General features: G+C 38.7%; 3 protein-coding genes across 3 annotated transcripts in view; 1 reads left to right on the top strand and 2 right to left on the bottom strand.

Annotated features, from left to right (window-relative positions):
* LOC102799100 (uncharacterized) overlaps positions 1-20,330 on the bottom strand; it is a 62,455-nt gene that overhangs the window by 16,544 nt on the left and 25,581 nt on the right. The gene's annotated exons all lie outside the window — the stretch shown is intronic.
* On the bottom strand, positions 3,620-12,857 carry LOC148103575 (uncharacterized). The gene is made up of 7 exons (XM_087839504.1): positions 12,826-12,857; positions 11,509-11,808; positions 11,184-11,429; positions 10,942-11,097; positions 4,970-5,056; positions 4,114-4,200; positions 3,620-3,687 (listed from the first exon to the last, which is right to left on the bottom strand). The coding sequence occupies exons 1-7, from the start codon at positions 12,854-12,856 to the stop codon at positions 3,620-3,622; spliced, it is 975 nt and encodes a 324-aa protein (XP_087695630.1). The 5' UTR covers position 12,857.
* On the top strand, positions 13,884-15,763 carry LOC148103574 (butyrophilin subfamily 1 member A1-like). Its single transcript, XM_087838861.1, has 3 exons — positions 13,884-14,068; positions 14,340-14,681; positions 15,565-15,763. The coding sequence occupies exons 1-3, from the start codon at positions 13,984-13,986 to the stop codon at positions 15,666-15,668; spliced, it is 531 nt and encodes a 176-aa protein (XP_087694987.1). The 5' UTR covers positions 13,884-13,983; the 3' UTR covers positions 15,669-15,763.

Raw genomic sequence — 20,330 nt, 5'->3', positions numbered from 1 at the left:
GATCTGCTCCGATGAGAGCTGCATGTTAATCAGCCACAACGACTCACATTTTCTGTCAGTGACATTTGTGACACCCACAGAGCCGCACAAGAAGAACAAGTGAGACCAAAGTTTCCTGCAGAGATCACTGCTGTGGGGAGGACAGCACAGTCCTGCGAGTTACTGAGTGTCCTCCATACACTGCATTACATTACATTGACATCTTAGTTATAATATGTGTTATATGAGTGTGTTTAATGAAAAGATCAAACATAATATATGCAAATCTGTTTTATAATGAAGGTCTACTAGTCTGAGCGCTTGTGTAGAACCAGCAGCTGGATTCCAGTGGTTGGACTGGTGGATTACTTCACGAGTAGATGCCATTTTGGTCAGATGGAAACTCTGAAAACAAAAAAGTTCAAACAATAAGAGACCAGTCAGAAATCAAATAATGTGAAGGTAATTTTTGGGGCAGATCTTTAGCAAGGAAACAAAGAACAAAGAAGTTTTACAGCCAAACTGTCACAAATAAGGTTTTAGTGTGAAAGAGAGTTTGGTTTGGGTTGCAGTAGATGCTGCTGCAAATGTACAGAACAGGACACTTTACAGAGTGTTCAGTGTTTGTGTTCAGTTCAAACTCACAGAAATGAAAGCAAAAATCGGAAAATAGTTTATTCTGATCAGCTTGAATACAAATCTTTAAATGAACTGCAACTGACCAAAGAGTGAAGGACGAGCAGTGAACTCTCGCCTCCTTTTTGGCAGCCTGTGGTTTTCTACTTTCACCTGCCTTCACTTCAAACCGTTTCACAAAGTTCACACCACTTCCTGTGCTCACACTGAATGCTAACATTGGTCTAACAACCCATTAAATATGAGCATAAACCCTGAGAGCCTGGCCTCAGCTTCATTTCTTATATTGTTATGTGCTGTTAATAACAATAAGACCATTGACAATTAACTTAATCCTTCAGAAAAGCAACTTACCCACAGCAAGAGATTTAGTCACCTTTTTGGTGACCATAAAGTACAGATTTTCCTTCAGTTCCCAAAACAAACAAACAAACAAAAAAACAAACACTTTATAGCAGGGGTGGGGGAACTCCAGGCCTCAAGGGTGTCCTGCAGGTTTTAGATGTCCTTGATCTAACACAGCTGATTTAAATGACTAAATTGCCTCCTCAACGGTCGTGTCCAAATTCGTGGGCTGCATCCTCCTGAGGACCCGGCCTTCGCGGTCTACGTGGGCCGGGTCCTCAGGAGGTCGGGTAGGCCGGAAGTAAACGGCTGTGGAATTGGACGGTCTAGCCTTCTCGATCTACTCCCGCCCTTAATTCAGAGTATTTCCGGTTGTCAGCGCCACTGCACGAAAATCGAAAATGGACCCGAAATCTTTCTCCGTTTTTGTGTTCATTTTTAATTATCAACGAGCTAACCCACATTCTCGCCTGAAAATATGTTTAAAGTTTATTTTGTGGCCCAGAAAGATTAATAACAGTAATTTTAAAACTTAGTAGCGGCCGCCATTGCCGGAAACTGGAGCTTGGCTGGGCCGCGCTATGAATTCTGGGATACGGTGGGCCAAGAAGGACACACCCGACCCATCCTTCAAATTCGGGGAAAAGGAGGACGCATTTGTCGGCTGCATTCGGAGGAGTCTACGAATTTGGACAGCCTTCGGCGCGTCGCTGTGACGTAATTGGTCTACAAATGCGGCCTCAGGAGGATGCAGCCCATGAATTTGGACACGACCAACATGTCTTGAAGTTCTCCAGAGGCCTGGTAATGAACTAATCGTTTGATTCAGGTGTGTTGACCCAGGGTGAGATCTAAAACCTGCAGGACACCGGCCCTCGAGGCCTGGAGTTCCCCCACCGCTGCTTTAGAGTTTCCCATTAATCCGAATTCTTTCAGCATCAATAAAGCGATCAGCGTGGTTGTTCACCCACGTGTTACGATAAAGTTTAACATCCAGACAATGATGATTTGTGAGGTTTGGCTTATATGCAATGCCCTGTCTGAAGTATTTAACAAAAAAAAACAAAAAAACAAAAAAACTAAAACAAGAACTAATAAATTAAAAAATGTACTTAATTCCGAGGTTTAGTGAAGTCGGTCTAGCTACTGTACCTTTAATGCAGTCTGGTAGCTAGCCACAGCGCTATGTTGAGGCTAATATAAACATGTTAACACAGTGAAGATGGAAAATGAGAATTAAATGAGAGACAAATGCCATCATGTATTAGAATTAAAAATCAATTAAACCTAGTTCATCATCACCACACTGGTTGCTGTGCATGTTAACTGTGATGGTACCATAGCCCTGTCCTCATTTATACTGGTGCTTGACCTTATTTATTTATGCTGTTTACTATATAAAGAGCAACTGTACCTCTGGGCGTATTTGGTCCCTATCAGCACTGTTGTCTTAAAAAGTCTTTTTAGCATCACACATTATTTCAGTGGAAACAAGTAAAGAAAATAGCTGCTATGGTTTTACATGTCTTAAAGGCCTGATGTCATCTGTAAAACTTATAAAGAGCCTTTGAAACGTCATGTGTTCTCTTTTTGTATATTTTTTTTTATCATGCCTTATGGAGCTTGCTCATTTCCCATGTAAGCTAAAGAAGTAGCCGTTTCTTTGGATAAAGAGCAACTGTACCTCTGCACCTGTTTGGTCTGCTGTCTCTTCTCACTGATGAGTAGACTGTAGCTGGATCACACTCTGCACAATAAAACACATACGGAGGTCAGATAGTGAATCTTATAATATACTGTCAGTATACAGGATGTGTGTTAAAAGACTTATCTCTTGCTGTCTATTTAAGACCCTTAAATAGTTCTGTTTTCTTGTTCTTTACAAATATTCAACATCCAGTGATTACAGCTCACTGAAACACCTTATAAGCATTTTCTTTGGTAAACTAAACTAGACTTTGCTGGGAGGAAATAGTGCCTCTCTGGTTAGTTAGTTAATTAGTTAGTTAGTTAATTTATTTCAAACATGTAAACAATATACCGGCACATTTAGTAAAGAAAACAAGAGAGAGAAAAAATAAGATGCAAAAGTCGAAACATTTCAATATTGCTTCTGGTCTGAGTCAGTTACATGTTGAAAGGGAGTCGAAAGAAGTTAAACACTTATTTAATGCCACCCCTTTGCCATAAGTTATCAGTTAATATTTAGTCAGCTTCCTTAGTGATATAATCTGTAATAACAATAGTGAGAAGATTTCTGATATATATAGTATAATATCACATCATGAACATTTTTAAATAGAGACATTCACTTCATTTTAATATTTTCCCTTTCTTTATAGATTGAGAAGATCATATTTTATAACTTTTATGTTTTATGTTTGGACATTGCTTTAATTCCATATTCAGACTGTTCCACAGCTTCACTCCATGAAAAGAAACACAAAAGCTTTTTCTTGTAGTATGTACCTTCCCTGTTTTGAGTTACAAAAACCCCTTAAATTATAACTTACTTCAAAAAACATACTCTGAATATTACCTGACAGTTCCTTATTTTTTGCTTTGAATAGAATTGAGCTCAGAGTTAAAAAACAACAACAAAAAAAATTCCCCTAAATGAAAGAGGATGTAGATAAATACATGTACAGACTTCTTGTTTCTAGAACGAAGCCTTGAGGCAGCTGCCATCGTGCTCAGGGGGAGCCAGGCCTCGTAATGCATGTATTTCTATGGAGGCAGAGATGTGAATGCATATTTAAAAATTGTCAGAGATCATTTCAATGCTTTCACACTAAACTGTTCACCTGATGTTGACTTTAAAGGACTTTACATACTAGTTGTGTGTCTGAGGGAAAACACTGTTATTTTACTATTTACGTATCGCTGCATATTCACAACCGGTGAAAGTTTTAAGCTACAAGTACAGTCAACCTGATCTGAAAAATTAAATACTACAAGTTCATGCTGTGTAATTATGCGGTGAGTGAACCACATTAAGAATAGGTTGTTCAACATTTGCACAAAATTGTTAAACCATTTTCAGTTAAATAAAGGACACAAGTACTTTTCTGACTACAGATTTGTTCTTGTTCACATTGTGTTTTTTAAGAGAACATGCTTGATTTATCTTTACTAAGTAAAGAGCAGCTGTACCTCTGGGCCTGTGTGTTCTGATGTCTGTTTGTCCACAACTGATATTGTCTGCTCTCACTGATGAGTAGACTGTAGCTGGATCACAATCTGCACAATAAAACACACAAAGGTCATCACTGCAGAGTGAAGCTTATAAAAAACAGTCAGTATTCAGGATGTGTGTCAAAAAAAAGAGTTATTATTTCCCAGGTAGCATCGTGAAAAGATTTCTTAGAAACTGCCTAGAAGCCCTGTGGTTGCTTTATCTGTTTCAGACAAACACCCACCTGTTGTTTCTGGTGATTACTCATTGACACCAGAAGAAAACACATGTTTTACTACAAAGTACTACGTAGACCCACACTTTGTCACGCTATATGCACACTATCATCAGCACCCAGTCATACAGAACATATGCATTATCAATTTAAATTTTACTGAATGATTTTCATGCAGGTTTCCATGAACTTTATTGACACTGTGTCTTTTTAATGGAGAAAGAGTCATTTAAAAGTTCTATTCTCATGTTTTATGGTCCCTATCAGTACTGTGGTGTAACATGTCTTTTCACCATCACACATCAGTTCAGTGGAAACAACAAGCTGCTGTGGTTTCACAGGTCTTAAACTGCAAAACTATTTCTGTTGTTGAAAGGCAATTTGACAGGCAGACAACACATAAGGTCCATTTACTTTAAAGAGGATTTAATGGAAAGGCCTAATGTCATCTACGCAACTAATAAAGAGCATTCAATGAGTCTCTTGTTTTGTATAATTTTTTTTACCATCCCTCATGGAGCTGCCTCATTTCTTATGTAAGCTAAGCTACACATCCAAAGAAGTAGACTTGATTTCCTTCGAATAAAGAGCAGCTGTACCTCTGCGCCTGTTTGGTCTGATGTCTGTTTGTCCATAACTCATGCTGTCTCTTTCCACCGATGTGTAGATTGTAGCTGGAGCACACTCTGCACAATAAAACACATACAGAAAACATGACAGAAGTTATTGATGCTTATAAAAGTACAGAAAGTATACATGCTTTGAGTTTTTAAAAAAAGGACTTATTATTTCCCATGTATCACTATGAGAAGACTCAGCAGGTTTCAGACACTCTGTGGTAATCTTATTTGTTAGAGAGAAACACCAACAATTAGTCCTTTTGGGGTTTTCCATGATTAACAGCAGAATACAAACACAGACTTTGTCAGACTATATTGATACTATCGTCACCACTGTGGTAACAAGCTATTCTTTATCTACACACATGAGTTCGGAAGAAACAACAGGGAGACGTAGCTGCTGTGGTTTTGCATGCAAAGTTTAAAATATGCAAAACTATTAATGTTGTAAGATTTGTATGTCAAGTTAAATGACAATTCTTGTTGGGCTGTAGGTGTGAATGTGAGGTAATCTTAGTGTGTTAAAGTTAAAGACTGATTTCTGGTTTGAACACTCACCAGTCTTATATTCACATAATATTGACAGTAAGTGGAATTTGATATGTTTAGGATGGATGCTAGAATTGTGAAGCTCCTTTTTTTAACTGGCTCATGAAGACTTCCCACTATGCAGCAACATACGCACAAAACTGCAACTAGAATCTAGAATCAAAGGTGAATATTATGTTATTTTTAAAACAATAACTCTATGAACTACAAAAAAAAATTAATTCCATCAGGGCTGTTTGCTGATATTGGGTGGTTTGCAGACAAAAATAAATGAGAGAGGTCTGAGATTGTTTGAACATGTGTAGAGGAGGAATGGTGGATATGTTGGACAAAAGATGTTGAAGATGGAGCCAGGCAGGAGAAAAAGAGGATAAACACATAAGATTCATGGATGTAGTGAAGGAAAATATTCAGAAGTTTGGTGTGTCAGGGTAGGATGCTAGGGATAGGGTAAGATGGAAAGAAGAGAAGTAGTAACCTCTGTTCTTTCCAAAGAAGAAGAGGATAACTGAGAATGTAAATCATATAGGCTAATTTCACTATTAAAGGCTCCCTGGCCTCAGTAGGGGGAAGGGGGTATATGTGGCGGGTTAGGCGTGTTCTGTGATGTCATGCAGGTGAGATGGACTCACCTGCATGACATCTACATCTACAATCACGCCTCGTCGGCTTAAAACCTGTGCTCTGCTCTGTGTTGTTGTGTTATTGGTGGTTATGCGGACAGCCAAAAGAGTAGCCTCTGAATGTACTATTACAGAAATTGTGTGGTTATTGTAAGAATAAATGATGCTGCGAAGCACGAAAATGCCATTGGGTCTCCTGTGGTGTTTTGTTATATTTTTTTAAATAAAAATCTTGAATAAAAAGTGGACGCAAACCTGCAAACAAACTAAAACAAGTAGGCCTGCTATTGAGAAACTATAAAAATTACAATTAAAATTCTCAAAAACAAAAACTGGTGAAAATATAAATGATAAACAACTTAACAACCCCCAAAGTGTCTAAGTCACGTCACGTGACAGCGCAACATCTAAACACAAGAGGGGGTGAGGGAGAGTGTGCCTGCTCCGCGCTGACACAGGAGCGCGAGTCCAGCGACCTGGCTGTTTCCTCTTTGCTGAGAGCACAGTAGAGCTGCACGATTAATCGTTAGAAAATCGCGATCTCGATTCATACTTATGTGCGATCTCATTTCCAAATGACAACGATTAAAAAAAAAAAAAAAAAAGACGACGACGACTGTACCGCATTTTGATCCGGGACGTAATCTGCATGAAAACAAGCGCTCACTCTTCCTGCTCAACAAATGACAAGGGCGGAGCCTTATACCACGTGATACAGAAGCTGGCTGCTAAAATTAGCAGGGAAAAAACAACGGAGAGCACGTCAGGGATGACGAGAAAGTGACAGGAGAAAATCCGTCCCGGTCAACCACCCAAACATCAATAACGGGAACCTTATACAGCGCTTCCCTATACCCGTCGAACTCCCGCAGGCACAAAGAAATTACGGAGGCTTATCACCTGACCAAAGATATGGCTCCATCAACACTGTGCAAAACGAGGGATTTAGGAAAATGATCAACACCCTAGACCAGACGTTCCCAAAGTGTGGGGCCCGCCCCCTAGGGGGGGCGCAGAGCCATTGCAGGTGGGGCGCGGCATGAAAAGGGAAAAAAAAACAAAAAAACAATGCTGCTAGCATGGGGCGCCTACACAAACGCAAAGCAGGAGATGAAGCATCGCTGAATATGTTTCCAAACCAACTTCATTCTAAGCCAAAGACTAGAAAATATGGTGAAGCAAATCTTCCCTTTGGCTTCACCTGCACAAGTGCCGAGGTAGGTCTCCCTGCAGGATTGGTTTTCCCTTCGTCTGGAGCAGCGCTGGGCTGTTTAAATCACGGACAAACAGTATCCACATTCTTGATTTTTAGTTCACAAACACTTGTTGTAATGACTAACTACTCCTGACATTTTGGAGATGTTAGCTCTTTATACAGTAAAGTTACAGCGGGATACAAATAATATCAGGCTGATCCTGCCACGATTTGTTCCCCCGGTTCAAATCACGGACAAACAGGATCCTACAGTTGTTTATGTTTTTGAACCCATTTTGCACAGAGAGGCATTTTTTGAAAAATGTACTGATAGCAATGTTGAATATTATTACACAGGAAAAAAACAACTACATGTAAAATAATCACACCGTGACGCCTCTGCCTTTCTAAATAGACAGTAACTGCGTGTTTATATGTAAGCGTGTAAAACCTGAAGATAGAGACAAAATACTGTTAATCTGACTATCTGCCATTCTGCAATTCCTCTAATGTAAACAATAACGTGGCGCACAGCTGACGTGAAAAAAGGCACATGAACTCTATTCCTCGTCCACACGTAAACGCAAAAAATTAGTTTTAAAAAATCTCCATTTTCGCCGTTTATGTGTGGACGAAACAGCTGCGTTTTCAAAAATACCCGTGTAGGTGTGGACTAAATGTCATTTAGTGTAAATTAGTTAGCAGTTTATTTTCTTAGATTACTTGTTTTTGCTTAATTGTTTACTAAATGTTTGAGGTGTGAAATAAACCGCAATTGAGCAAAATATGGGTGTGTGTGGTTGGAGGATGTGTTAGTGTGTGTGTGTGCGGGGGGGGGGGGGGGGGGGGGGCAGGAACATTTATCTGTAAAACAAAGGGGGGCCCAGCAAAAAAAGTTTGGGAACCGCTGCTAGACAAACGCTACACAGTGCCGTCCTGCAACTATTTTTCTATTGTTGCACTACCTGCTCTATACACGCAGCGTCGAGCAACGGTGGAGAATTTCAAGCAGTACAACATTAAGCAGCAACAACAAAACGTGAGACATTTGTTGCTTTTATGTTCATTTATTGTTTTTATGTTCAGTCTCAACTTTTACGAAGTTGATGTGCAGTTAATAAGTGCAATAAATATTTATACTGGAAAAGAAAATCGTGAGAGAATCGTGATCTCAATTCTAAGTTAAAGTAAAGAATTCATCTCAGCAGGCTAGTATTGATCCGATACCGACTTTGTATCGATACAATCGGTATTTGGATCGATCCGCCCACCACTATTATTTTTTTTGGTTACGTTTTTGGAAGTTTTTTTTTTTGTTAGAGTTATATTTAGCTGATCTCTTTTATGGGCCTGCTAATTGTGTTTTTGGATCCTGTCTTTGTAAACTTTTTTTGAGGGCTAAAAGAAAATCCATTTTGAAGACAGTCCTCTATGCTTTTGCTGTTTGCTCTCACATACCGAATATTCGTTTACATTTCCAATTTTATTCCTTTTTTCGTTTTCTTAACAGCCCTGAGGTAAACATGTGTAGCTGAAATGTTTTTATGACAAACAGCAAACTGGACAACCACAGATCTGTTAACTTCTGTTAATTAACCACAGGCTGAAAAACAAGCATCCAAAGAGCAACCTTCAGGGTAACTATCAACTACAAACACACAACAACTAAAGTCTAAAGATTTATGGATTTTTTAACTTTAAAGGTTTTCAAAAAGTTGTCATTGAAACAAATTGAATCTAATATACTATATAAATATAGTAATTTATTTATGCTGTATGTTAATGTAGGTGCAAAGTATAAGAGTTTAAGATTAGCCAACATGTGGAGCTCAGTGTTGAATTGGTAAATTTGGCAAATGTCTGGTGATGTCTTTCGGCCGATGGATCAAGTGAAGGGCTACTGTGCACCGGCCATACAAGGACTAAAAGCAGCCCATTGATTCATTTTCATTACTGACATTATATTGCCCAATGAAATCTCTTAGTACAAGCAGCATGCTTGCAACTGGTCTAAAACAAGGCTGCACACCTTTTACAAGTTAGTTGTAAAAAAAAATCCATAAGAGGTGTGTAAGCACAAGTTCAAGGTGTAGTAAGATAGTTTAGCCACTATACTTATTACATCCCAGCTAGCCTTAAAGAGCTTTTAAAGGCAGCTTTTGTCACTACAGGGTCCTGCAAAGAAGGGAAAGGGTTAATAGAAAAGGCTGTTAACCAGCCAGTTAGGAAGGAAGTACTCCTAACACAGCACCCAGAAAAAAACAAAACATTATAGTGTCAAAAATGACAATTCCTCTTATGGCCATTTGAGGCTAGATGCAAAAGCAAAAAACAGTTTCGGTGTGTATAGCTAATTACACTCTTCATAACAACTTTTGTGCAACCACAGGCTTACAGATACAGGCTTATATGTTGCATTACTGTGCTGCTGTACTGTGCTGTGCTAAAGAATCACAGTAAAGATGGAATGACCTTATTTGTGCGTCCTGTGTGTTCTGACCGACACCCCAAGGTGAACACCACTGCTATTCAGACAACACCTATACAGTCGTGGGTTAAGCCCAAATTGATAACTTTACAGGGAATAATAATTATTTATTTATTTATATAGCTCTCCTGTTTGAATTATATTAAAACAGGGGGCTGTCTTCTAGGCTTCACCTGGAGTCCCTGAAATTGACCCTTGGACCATTTTTGCTGCTTTTTGGGGGCATTTTTAACAGAATTATCTGACAAATATTATGACTGCTGTGCAATTACGAGTACAAACATAACACGTATGAAGTTGGGTTCAGTTTTGGTGAGTGAAATTCTAGGATTTTATCTGTCAGTTTGTGTGCACAAATTATCAGCTGTCTGTGTCTGTGAAATACAAGTGTACATAGTGCATATATATTTAACAGATTCGCTTTTTAAATGTTACTTGTGAAACTGAAGAACACGTGCTGACTTAAAAAAAAAAACACTGAATGTTAGTAAAAAATGTTGTTTGTGTGAAACACTTTAAATACTAAAAGAAGACCTAGCCTTAAAACAGTCCTTTTAATAAAAGTTTTAAACTTACATATAATTATACTGTCTATGTCATTGGTGTCAAACTCTGGCCCGCGGGCCAAATTTGGCCCGCAGCCTAATTACATTTGGCCCGCGAAGCCATACCAAATTACTATTAGAGCTGGCCTACTGGTATTATACAGCTAATATATATATTGTTTAGTATTAAGCTTTGCTTGTTCCATATTCAGTTTTTCAGCAAAACGTGTTTGAGTCCATAAGAAAAGATTCATTCTTATATCTGGAGGAATAAATATATTTCAATAAATATTAACGTTAGCCCGCGACTTTGTTCCAGTTTTGAATTTTGGCCCACTGTGTATTTGAGTTTGACACCCCTGGTCTATGTCTAGACACAAACATAAAACACTACCCTTGCTCTATTTGACTGGCTGTTGTTGTGATATTTTAAGATGACCGTATGTGATTGTCATCTCCACTTTTTCACTCAAATGTGCCGGGAAAAAAAAAACATTTCAGCATGTTTTGAAATTTTTCAAAAAGTAGAAATCCAGAAGTCTGAGTCTAACCTTCAGGTTTCCTCCCAACACGTTGCCTCACCAAAAGAACCAGTAACACCAGTAGAATCACAATACAGACTGATCCAACAGATGACAGCACAGAGAGAATAGTGGAAGAGTGTGATGAAGGTGCAGATGTAGGTGGAGGTGTGGTGGTGGGTTTGTCTGAAATAAAGCAAACACAGTCATTAAGTTGTCGTCACATTGTGAATGTTGAAACCTGCAGAAACACAGACAGGTGAGTGTGTCACCTGTGACAGTGATCCAGCTGGATGGAGACTCTCCATGACCGCTGATGTCACACTTGTAGAGGCCTTCATCAGACCTGGAAACATGCTGGATGGTCATGTGACCTGTAGGCTGCTTCCTGATGAGGGAGCCATCTTTATAGAAAGCAGCTGGGAGGTTGGAGGGAGTGGTCTTTGTTTTACAGAGCAGAGTGATGTCATCTCCCTCCATCACAGGGAGGACAGGACTCTGCAGGATCACTGATCCACCTCAACACAGAGACAAACTACAGCATTTCATCCATTTACACACAGCTTCATCAACACTAACTCCACACACTCAGCTTACCAGTGACTGTCAGGTTAACCATGTTACTGATGGGACCCTCTCTGGACTCACACCAGTAAACTCCACTGTCCCATGGGAGAACACCAGTGATGTTACAGTTGGAACCAGATGCTTTTCCCCACTTTATTCCACACTGAGTCCTCTGTTGTTTGCTTGTGTTTCTCCTCAGAGTCCATCCAGCAGAGCTGTCGTCCTCCTCACAGCTCAGAGACACAAAGTCTTCTTTAAAGAACTGAGAGCTGCTGGGACTCACAGTCAGACGAGCTTGGTTTTCTTTGCAGGACAGAAGTGAGATCACAACTAAAAGAAATTGCACTTACAGTCAGTTATTTTATAATGAGAACAAAAAATATATATCCAAGAATAGAATAGAATAGAATAGCCATTTATTTTCATTTCACATGTACAACAACATTATGTATGTTCCACACTAACTGTGCCAGAATAAAATATAAATAGTAAAACAGCAGGATTAAGAATCACAAGCAGGAGAAATTGTGTGTGTGTGTGTTGCTGAGGAAATATTTAATCCAGGAGCAGGTCAAAGTGGTTCAGCTTGGTGGATATCTGGGATTATGATGTTGAAAACTGAGCTGCAGTTCACAAAGATTTTCCTGTTCTCGAGATAGCTTAGTGGTCTGTGAAGGGTGATGGCATCCTCTATGGACCGATTTGCTCTGTAAGAAAACTGGTGGGGGTCAAGGGATAGGGTTAGACAGTCTCTGATGTCCTGAGAAAGAATCTGCTCAAAACACTTCATGATGTGCTGGGGAAGGGAGAGTGGAGGAGGGGTGGTCTCAAACTGAGCAGGAAGGTGTTGAGCTTTTCTGCAAGTATAAAACTGCTGTTGAGTTTTGGGGTGCTTTGGCCTTTGTAGTTGGTGAGTCAGTGCTGGTTTGCAGTAGGGGAACCATAGCTGAACTGAACGCAGAGTCCAAAGAGTAGGGATTTAATCAAACCGAATAAACAGACAAGCCAGAGCAGAGCAGCTAAATGGAATAGGGTTCAGGCCTGAGCCGAAGTACGGAAGCGGTGAAGGGCTGCAGAAGGCAGAGCAGTGTGGATGCTGGATCAGAAGCTGCAGGTTTGGTAACGTAAACAAGATAAACTTTGACATTTCTATTTTGATAATAATAAATGAATTTGAAAATTTGCATGTAAAAAAAAAAAGCTGTTCAGTTTTCAGATCTGCAGTTTGTCCTCAAGTTGTTTCTAACTTGAATTTACCTGATTTATTTTTTGTCTTCACCTTGATCATCAGTCATTAAGACAACACACAGTGAAAGTATAGTATTTAAAGAGAAATTGTTTACTTACAAAGCAGAAGCAGCAGAGATGATTCCTTCATTGTGCTCATTCACTCATTGAAGTGACTTTGCCATCATTTCCTAGAGACCTGAAAGAAAGCCCACCCACTTCCTGTATGTCAGTTTGTTTCTTTTTCATTTTTCTTCTGTCTACTTGTTGTAGGAAGGTGGTTTTAGCTTTTGGTATGCAACGGATATGTTGGAATGCTCATGTATACAATTCTGGCCTGTCTTTTGTCAGATAGGCTGCAGCAGACAAGGAGTTGGGTTAACTGTTTTTGATAAAGTCCCACAGAAACACAGCTTACTTCAAATTGTTTGCCAGTCTTAATCCAAATTTGGTGCAACCATGTTTGAATGCATTGGGTTACAGTATTTGTGTGAGTCTAAGTGAGGTTTTCTGGAAAACAGAAATATTCAACTCTATATGTAGTAAAGTCATATAAAATATAAAATCAATAACAATAACATCACCTTCTCAGCAAAACCAGTATCTCACAATGTCCACAAGATGTCAGTGTAGACCATAAATTTATTTCCATACTGAGTTTGCTAATAGTAAGCCACTACTATTGCAAAACTAGCAACAGGCTAACTAAACAGTAAACCAGTCCTGTAACTTATTCTTATATATATATATATATATATATATATATATATATATATATATATATATATATATATATATATATATATATATATATCAGTTAGACTCTATAACTTCTCAATCACAATGTCAATGTTGATTTTGTAGTGCCTTTTGCACATGGGTTTTGTAGATTGAAAGACGCATGATACACTCGACCACATATTGCACATGTTGACTTTTATTTCCTTTGTTATAACTTACACACGTCTGCAGCTTTTCTGCTGGCTGCCAGCCACACCAACAACACTACTCAGGACCAAGCTCATTGCTTTTATGATTGCTGATGGTTCTCCTGTGTGTCGCCCCCCCCCCCCTGCCGCCGTGCCGCAAACCACGCCTTTACATACCCCCATCGCCCAACATACTCCGGAAGCTCACAAGTGACGCTGCTTCTAGTTCCTCTCTTTACTCAACTTCCCCAAAGCCGGTTTAGATTTCGTTTTTCTGACTGTCTAACTGTCTAACTTTTTTTTGTTTTCTTACATTTTATAATGGTTACCATAACGTGAGCTCAAAGAAATGGAAATGTTTGCTGGAACGTCTCACTCACTATTTTGGGTGTATTTGGTCTCCATCACTTGTTCACAGCTTTCTGCCTCTGCCGGTGAGTTTATGGATTGATTTGAAAGGTTTTATAGTCATGGGATCCTCCTTAAACTCAGTGTTTTTTGTAAGCTGGAGTCTTATTTTAAATGCTGCACTCAATTTTAAACCGACTCTTCTGTCATAACTCTGCTTATGAATGTTTTCTACAATTGTAACATGCTTTTTTTTCTATAATTTGTTTTTCTTCAACTTGACTGACTGGTGGTTGTTTTACACGGGAACCATTACGTACTTTAAGCCTCTCTGCTCTGTGTTGTTTCCTCTTTCAGACCAGAAACCAACCACAGCTGGACAGAACGTCACCCTGACATGTCGAGCTCCAAACAACTACATAGGTGTAGAATGGAGCAGAACTGACCTGAAGGATGAATATGTCCTCCTGTATCGAGATGGGCACTTTGATTCAGATAACCAGCATCTGTCTTTTAAGAACCGGGTGGATCTGCAGGACAGACAGAAGGATGGAGACGTGTCTTTGATTCTGAAGAATGTGACGATTAATGACACTGGAACATATGAGTGTCGTATTAAGATTAAAACAAATCGCAAGAAGAGAGCTGTTTATGATACAGAGCCCATCTGCAGCATAGACCTGAATGTTGTTCCTCCAGGTGAGTGAGTAAAGTTTAGTTGTTCTTTAAAAGAGACTATTGAGTCCAGAGATCTTAAGCTCAGTGGGAGACAGAGCCACAGTGGCAAAAGCACTGTCTCCCTTAGCTCTCAGCCTTGTTTGCTGAATAACGAGTAGGCCCTGATCACATGACCTCAGGGACCATATAGGGACATAGGGCTTTAAAAGTTCAATGATGTAGGCTGGTGCTCATCCATGAAGAGCTCTAAAGGTTAGAACCAGAATCTTAAAATGGACTCTGAATTTGATGGGGAGCCAATGGAGCTGTATTAGCAATGGCGTCACATGTGAGTACTTAGACGTTTTGGTCAGAAGCCTTGCTGGAGTGTTTTGGACAATCTGCAGACGCTCCAGGTAGCCCTTGCTTAAACATGTAAACATGTAAACAGTGAATTGCAGTAGTCCAGTCGTGATAAATGAATGCATGAATGACAATCTCCAGTTCAGTACGAGATATAATAGGGGTTAATTTAGAAATGTTTCTTAAATGATAGAAGCAGGACCAAACCAGAGATTTAACATGAACATCCAAAGTGAGAACTGGGTCAAAGATTACCCCTAGGTTCCTGATAGACGATTTCACAAATGTTGAAAGAGGACCAAGAGCATTCATTATTTTAGGTACCTGTCTGGCAGGAGCACAAACAAGGACTTTGGTCTTTCCTTCATTAAGTTGTAGAAAGTTGTCAGCCATCCAAACTTTGATGGATTCTAAGCACTCATTCAGAATCTGCAGCTTAGAAACATCTTGGGGTTTAAAAGAATCCATTTCCTCTTCAAACTTAACTTCTGTTGATTCTGTTCTGTTCTTCACTCATCACCTACCTGACAGCTGACACCTCACACCTGTTTCTCACCTGCAGGTCAACCAGGAGGAGACACGGAGGATGGAGGAGAAACAAGTGGATCTGATGTACTGAAAGCTGGTCTGTCAGTTCTTGCTGTGCTTCTTGTTGCTGTTTTTTGATCTACAGAGAAGAAAACAACAGAACCAGGATTATAAACTGTTATTTGTCTAACACAGCTGCTTCTACTTTTGTGAGATTGAAATGGCAGCAGCAAAAGCACATCAGGCTTCATGTCAACAATCTGCCTTTTGGATGAATATATCCAATAACTGCTGATAATAAACCTGAATACTGATCTTCTCTAACTATAAGCATGTCAGGTGTGCTGTGACATTTGATTTGACTTTGATAATTGACCCAGACAACAATTAATGTAACTCATTTTGTAATGTTGTAAATCAAGTGCAGGTTGTTGTTTGAAGCTGTTTTACACTCTGCTCCACCTCCCATACCACAGTCTGCTTCCTGCTTCCTCCTACCAGAGATGAATGCAGAAGACACACAAGAAGAGAGGAGTGTTTTTTTTTTATCTTGTGAAATTAAAGGTCAGAGGTGAAATTAGCTCTCATGTGTTATGTGTTTCAAAGCTCTTCTGCTGCCACCTACTGGCCCTTCGTATTCTGTCATTTGTGCCTTTATACTCATCCACTCATTGGCCACTTTATTAGGTACACCTTTCTAGTACTGGATTTTATCTTCAGAACTGGCTTAATCCTTCATAGCACATATTCAACAATGTGCTGGAAAACGGGAAGAGCTTATTTGTTAAAGTCTAAATGTCCAGTGTTGGGCAAGTTACTTTGAAAAACGAATTAATCATAGTTACTAGTTACTTCTTCAAAAAAGTAACTGAGTTACAAGATTCTAAATTCTAAATTAATTACTTGAAAAGTATTTATTGCGTTACTTTAAAAAAAATGTTTAACCTTAATTATAGTTACTAGTTACTTCTTCAAAAAAGTAATTGAGTTAGTTACTGAGTTACAATATTCTAAAAGTAATGAATTACTTGAAAAGTAACTACTGCGTTACTTTAAAAAAACGTTTAACCCTGTGGGGTCCAGGGTATAATTGGCCATTTTTAACTACTTTTGATTTTACCTCAACATTTCACCTTTAAAAACGATTTACTTTGTCTTGTTTGGTATCATCCTTTTCAGCACAACCTCACGTGTCTGAATTTACAGTTATGTTTTCATTTTCACATACTGTATTAACACAATTGATCTAAAATAAGACAAAAAACATACAATCAGAGTAGAAAAAGTTATTTTTTTACTGTAACAACCACAAACATGTTTATTGAATCATATTTCATAAGTTTAAATGCAAATATAAATTGTCAATTTTAAAATCCTCTGCACAAGTTTTGCAAACAACAACGTTATTTGCATCCATTTACCTTTTACCTTGGTTTTTTTAAATAACCATTTCAAACTATTTACAGAACAATCAGCTGTTCTGCATTCAATACAAATTATTTGTGGTACTCCAAAAAAAAAAAAAATTCTGTCCACTATAAAGGAGAAAATCACAGATCTCTCACATCTCAAAATGTGCTCTCTCTCCTTTTCTGCTCTCTCTCTCCGTCACTCCTAAAACTTCCTGTTTTTTTGTTTTTTGGGGGGATTTTTTGCTCATAAGCAGAGAGTGCTCGCTGCGCTCTCCTTAGACAGTAAACGTGACGAAACTATTGAGGAAAAAACGCCACGTGTGTGTGTATGTATATATGTATATATATATATATATATATGTATATATGTATATGTATATATATATATATATGTATATATATATATATATTTATATATATATATATATATATATATATATATATATACAGTGCTTTCGGTTCGGTACACATATGTATCGAACAATACAAAATTTGTAATTTATTTTATCAACTTTCCTTCTGACGATGCTGTCTGTGTTGAGCGCTCAGTGGATCTGCACTCGACAGTGCAGCCTAGGCGGAGTAGTCGAACGCAGATTCACTGAGCGCAGGGCAAGCTAGCGAGACAGAAGCTAAGCTCTCCTTGCAACATGGCAAATTGAACCTCCCCCACCCTCATTCAGATCTGGCGTTTGGAACTATTTTGGTCTTCATGTGACGTATGACCCTGAAGGTAAGCGTGTCATGGACAAAAGTAAAACAGTATGTTGGATGTGCCACGCAATGCTCAATTACATGGTGGGAACTAGTGTGTTAGCGCAGTTAGCTCGTTGCAATCCGCTGTAGCTCGTTAACGGAGATTTGCAGTGTTGTGGCGTTAATGTCATTTTAACGAGATTAACGCTGACAGCACTAGTGGGAACACAACAAATATGACTGCACACTTACTCCGACATCATCCTAGTGCAAAGACAAGTGGAAGCAGACAAAAACAACAAGCACGCATGCTACAAACTTAACCCGAGTCATTTAGACAGCCGTTAGCACATGATTCTCCTTATGGGGACCTGATATGTTTAATATGCTGCTGAGAATATAGCCCAGAAGAAGCGTATAGTATAGCTTTTATTTCGGAAAGAGCCATTTCTCTGTAATAAACTCTCTTTTCCAAAGATGAGTGATTTCTCGATCATATAGATTATTTTTTAATTATTTTGTTGTTTCAGCAACATTAAATGTAAAAACTGTACTTTTGAGTTAAAATATATATTTATAATTTTAATAAATGACAAATTAAAAAAGCATGAACATTTTTTGTATCGAAAAAATATCGAACCGTGACACCAAAGTACCGAACCGAACCGTGAATTTTGTGTATTGTTGCACCCCTAGTATATATATATATATATATATATATATATATATATATATATATATATATATATATATATATGTATGTATATATATATGTATGTATATATATATATATATATATATATATATATATATATATATATATATATATATATGTGTGTGTATATATATATGTATGTATATATATATATATATATATATATACACATATATATATATTTATTAGTTTATCATGACTCTGGTTTTACGTGGCCTATCAACACAATTTAAAAACTGGTATATTTCACCTTGTTGCTTTGTCTTTAAGTGGTCGTGTGATTGGCTTACCACGACTGCTTTATTCTTCCTCAGTCAAACAGCAGCACTCATGCGATTGTTTTGCCCCCTGAGCTCCAGGTGTTGTGCTAGACAGTGATCGTGATTACCGTCCGCGGGAGCGCGCACAGCTGCTTAAAGCTGTAGCGTCCAGATTACTTACGTAGTCAGCTACCTCCGTGCAACTGATATAAGATGCGCTAAGCTGAACACAGCTTCAACCGTCTGTTTGTTGAAAAATAGTAACGGACTGCGTTTTCTTGTTAGTAACTGTAACGGCGTTGTAACGATAGGAATAGTAATCAGTTAGATTACTCGTTACTGAAAAAAGTAACGCTGTTAGTAACGCCGTTATTCCCATCACTGGGGGTGCACTACACAAAGTTGGCCTTTATGGAAGAGTGGCAAGAAGAAAACCATTGTTAACAGAAAACCATAAGAAGTGCCATTTGCAGTTTGCCACAAGCCATGTGGGGGACACAGCAAACATGTGAAGAAGCTGCTCTGGTCAGATGAGACCAAAATGGAACTTTTTGGCCAAAATGCAAAACGCTATGTGTGGCGGAAAACTAACACTGCACATCACTCTGAACACACCATCCCCACTGTCAAATATGGTGGTGGCAGCATCATGCTCTGGGGGTGCTTCTCTTCAGCAGGGACAGGGAAGCTGGTCAGAGTTGATGGGAAGATGGATGGAGCCAAATACAGGGCAATCTTGGAAGAAAACCTCTTGGAGTCTGCAAAAGACTTGAGACTGGGGCGGAGGTTCACCTTCCAGCAGGACAACGACCCTAAACATAAAGCCAGGGCAACAATGGTTTAAAACAAAACATATCCATGTGTTAGAATGGCCCAGTCAAAGTCCAGATCTAAATCCAATTGAGAATCTGTGGCAACATCTGAAAACTGCTGTTCACAAACGCTGTCCATCTAATCTGACTGAGCTGGAGCTGTTTTGCAAAGAAGAATGTGCAAAGATTTCAGTCTGTAGATGTACAAAGCTGGTAGAGACAAACCCTAAAAGACTGGCAGCTGTAATTGCAGCAAAAGGTGGTTCTACAAAGTATTGACTCAAGGGGCTGAATAATTACGCACACCCCACTTTGCAGTTATTTATTTGTAAAAAATGTTTGGAATCATGTATGATTTTCATTCCACTTCTCAGGTGTACACCACTTTGTGTTGGTCTTTCACGTGGAATTTCAATAAAATTGATTCATGTTTGTGGCTGTAATGTGACAAAATGTGGAAAAGTTCAAGGGGGCCGAATACTTTTGCAAGCCACTGTATAGCCGTATTTCGCATATGACTATGAAAGGCATAAGAGGAAGTAGTCCCTTCCAATGTAGACGATCCGAATGAAATAGTTTCTTTCCACTGTGTTCCTGCTAATGATAAATTACAAATTTACCCCAAAGTACTAAAATAGCAATATTTTATTATGAAAATCGATACTGGAACATAAATTACTGGTATCGGAAGAATCAATATTTCAATTTTGATCCGCCCATCACTATGGCAGTTGTAACGCATTTTTGTATGATTCCGTGTGCGTTAATGAACCAGTAAGTGTTATTACCTTTGACAGGTTAACTGGTATGATAATAGTTATAGTTGTTTTTGCATGTTAAAGTTAAAGTTGTGCCTCAGTACACTGATATCATGTTAGTAGGCTTATTTAATTAATTTAATTATT

This window comes from Neolamprologus brichardi, chromosome 3, assembly GCF_056152115.1.
Source record: "Neolamprologus brichardi isolate AB-2024 chromosome 3, ASM5615211v1, whole genome shotgun sequence".
Lineage (NCBI taxonomy): Eukaryota > Metazoa > Chordata > Actinopteri > Cichliformes > Cichlidae > Neolamprologus > Neolamprologus brichardi.
This window is presented reverse-complemented; position numbering and strand designations above follow the sequence as displayed.

Excerpts from the sequence above, each read along its gene's own strand:
- LOC148103575 (XM_087839504.1), bottom strand. The coding sequence starts at position 12,856 with ATGAAGGAATCATCTCTGCTGCTTCTGCTTT. Across the intron at positions 11,809-12,825 it reads ATCTCTGCTGCTTCTGCTTT|TTGTGATCTCACTTCTGTCC; the intron begins GTAAGTAAACAA and ends AATTTCTTTTAG. Across the intron at positions 3,688-4,113 it reads CAGAACACACAGGCCCAGAG|AAATACATGCATTACGAGGC; the intron begins GTACAGCTGCTC and ends CTGCCTCCATAG.
- LOC148103574 (XM_087838861.1), top strand. The coding sequence starts at position 13,984 with ATGGAAATGTTTGCTGGAACGTCTCACTCACTATTTTGGGTGTATTTG. Across the intron at positions 14,069-14,339 it reads ACAGCTTTCTGCCTCTGCCG|ACCAGAAACCAACCACAGCT; the intron begins GTGAGTTTATGG and ends TTCCTCTTTCAG. Across the intron at positions 14,682-15,564 it reads CCTGAATGTTGTTCCTCCAG|GTCAACCAGGAGGAGACACG; the intron begins GTGAGTGAGTAA and ends TCTCACCTGCAG.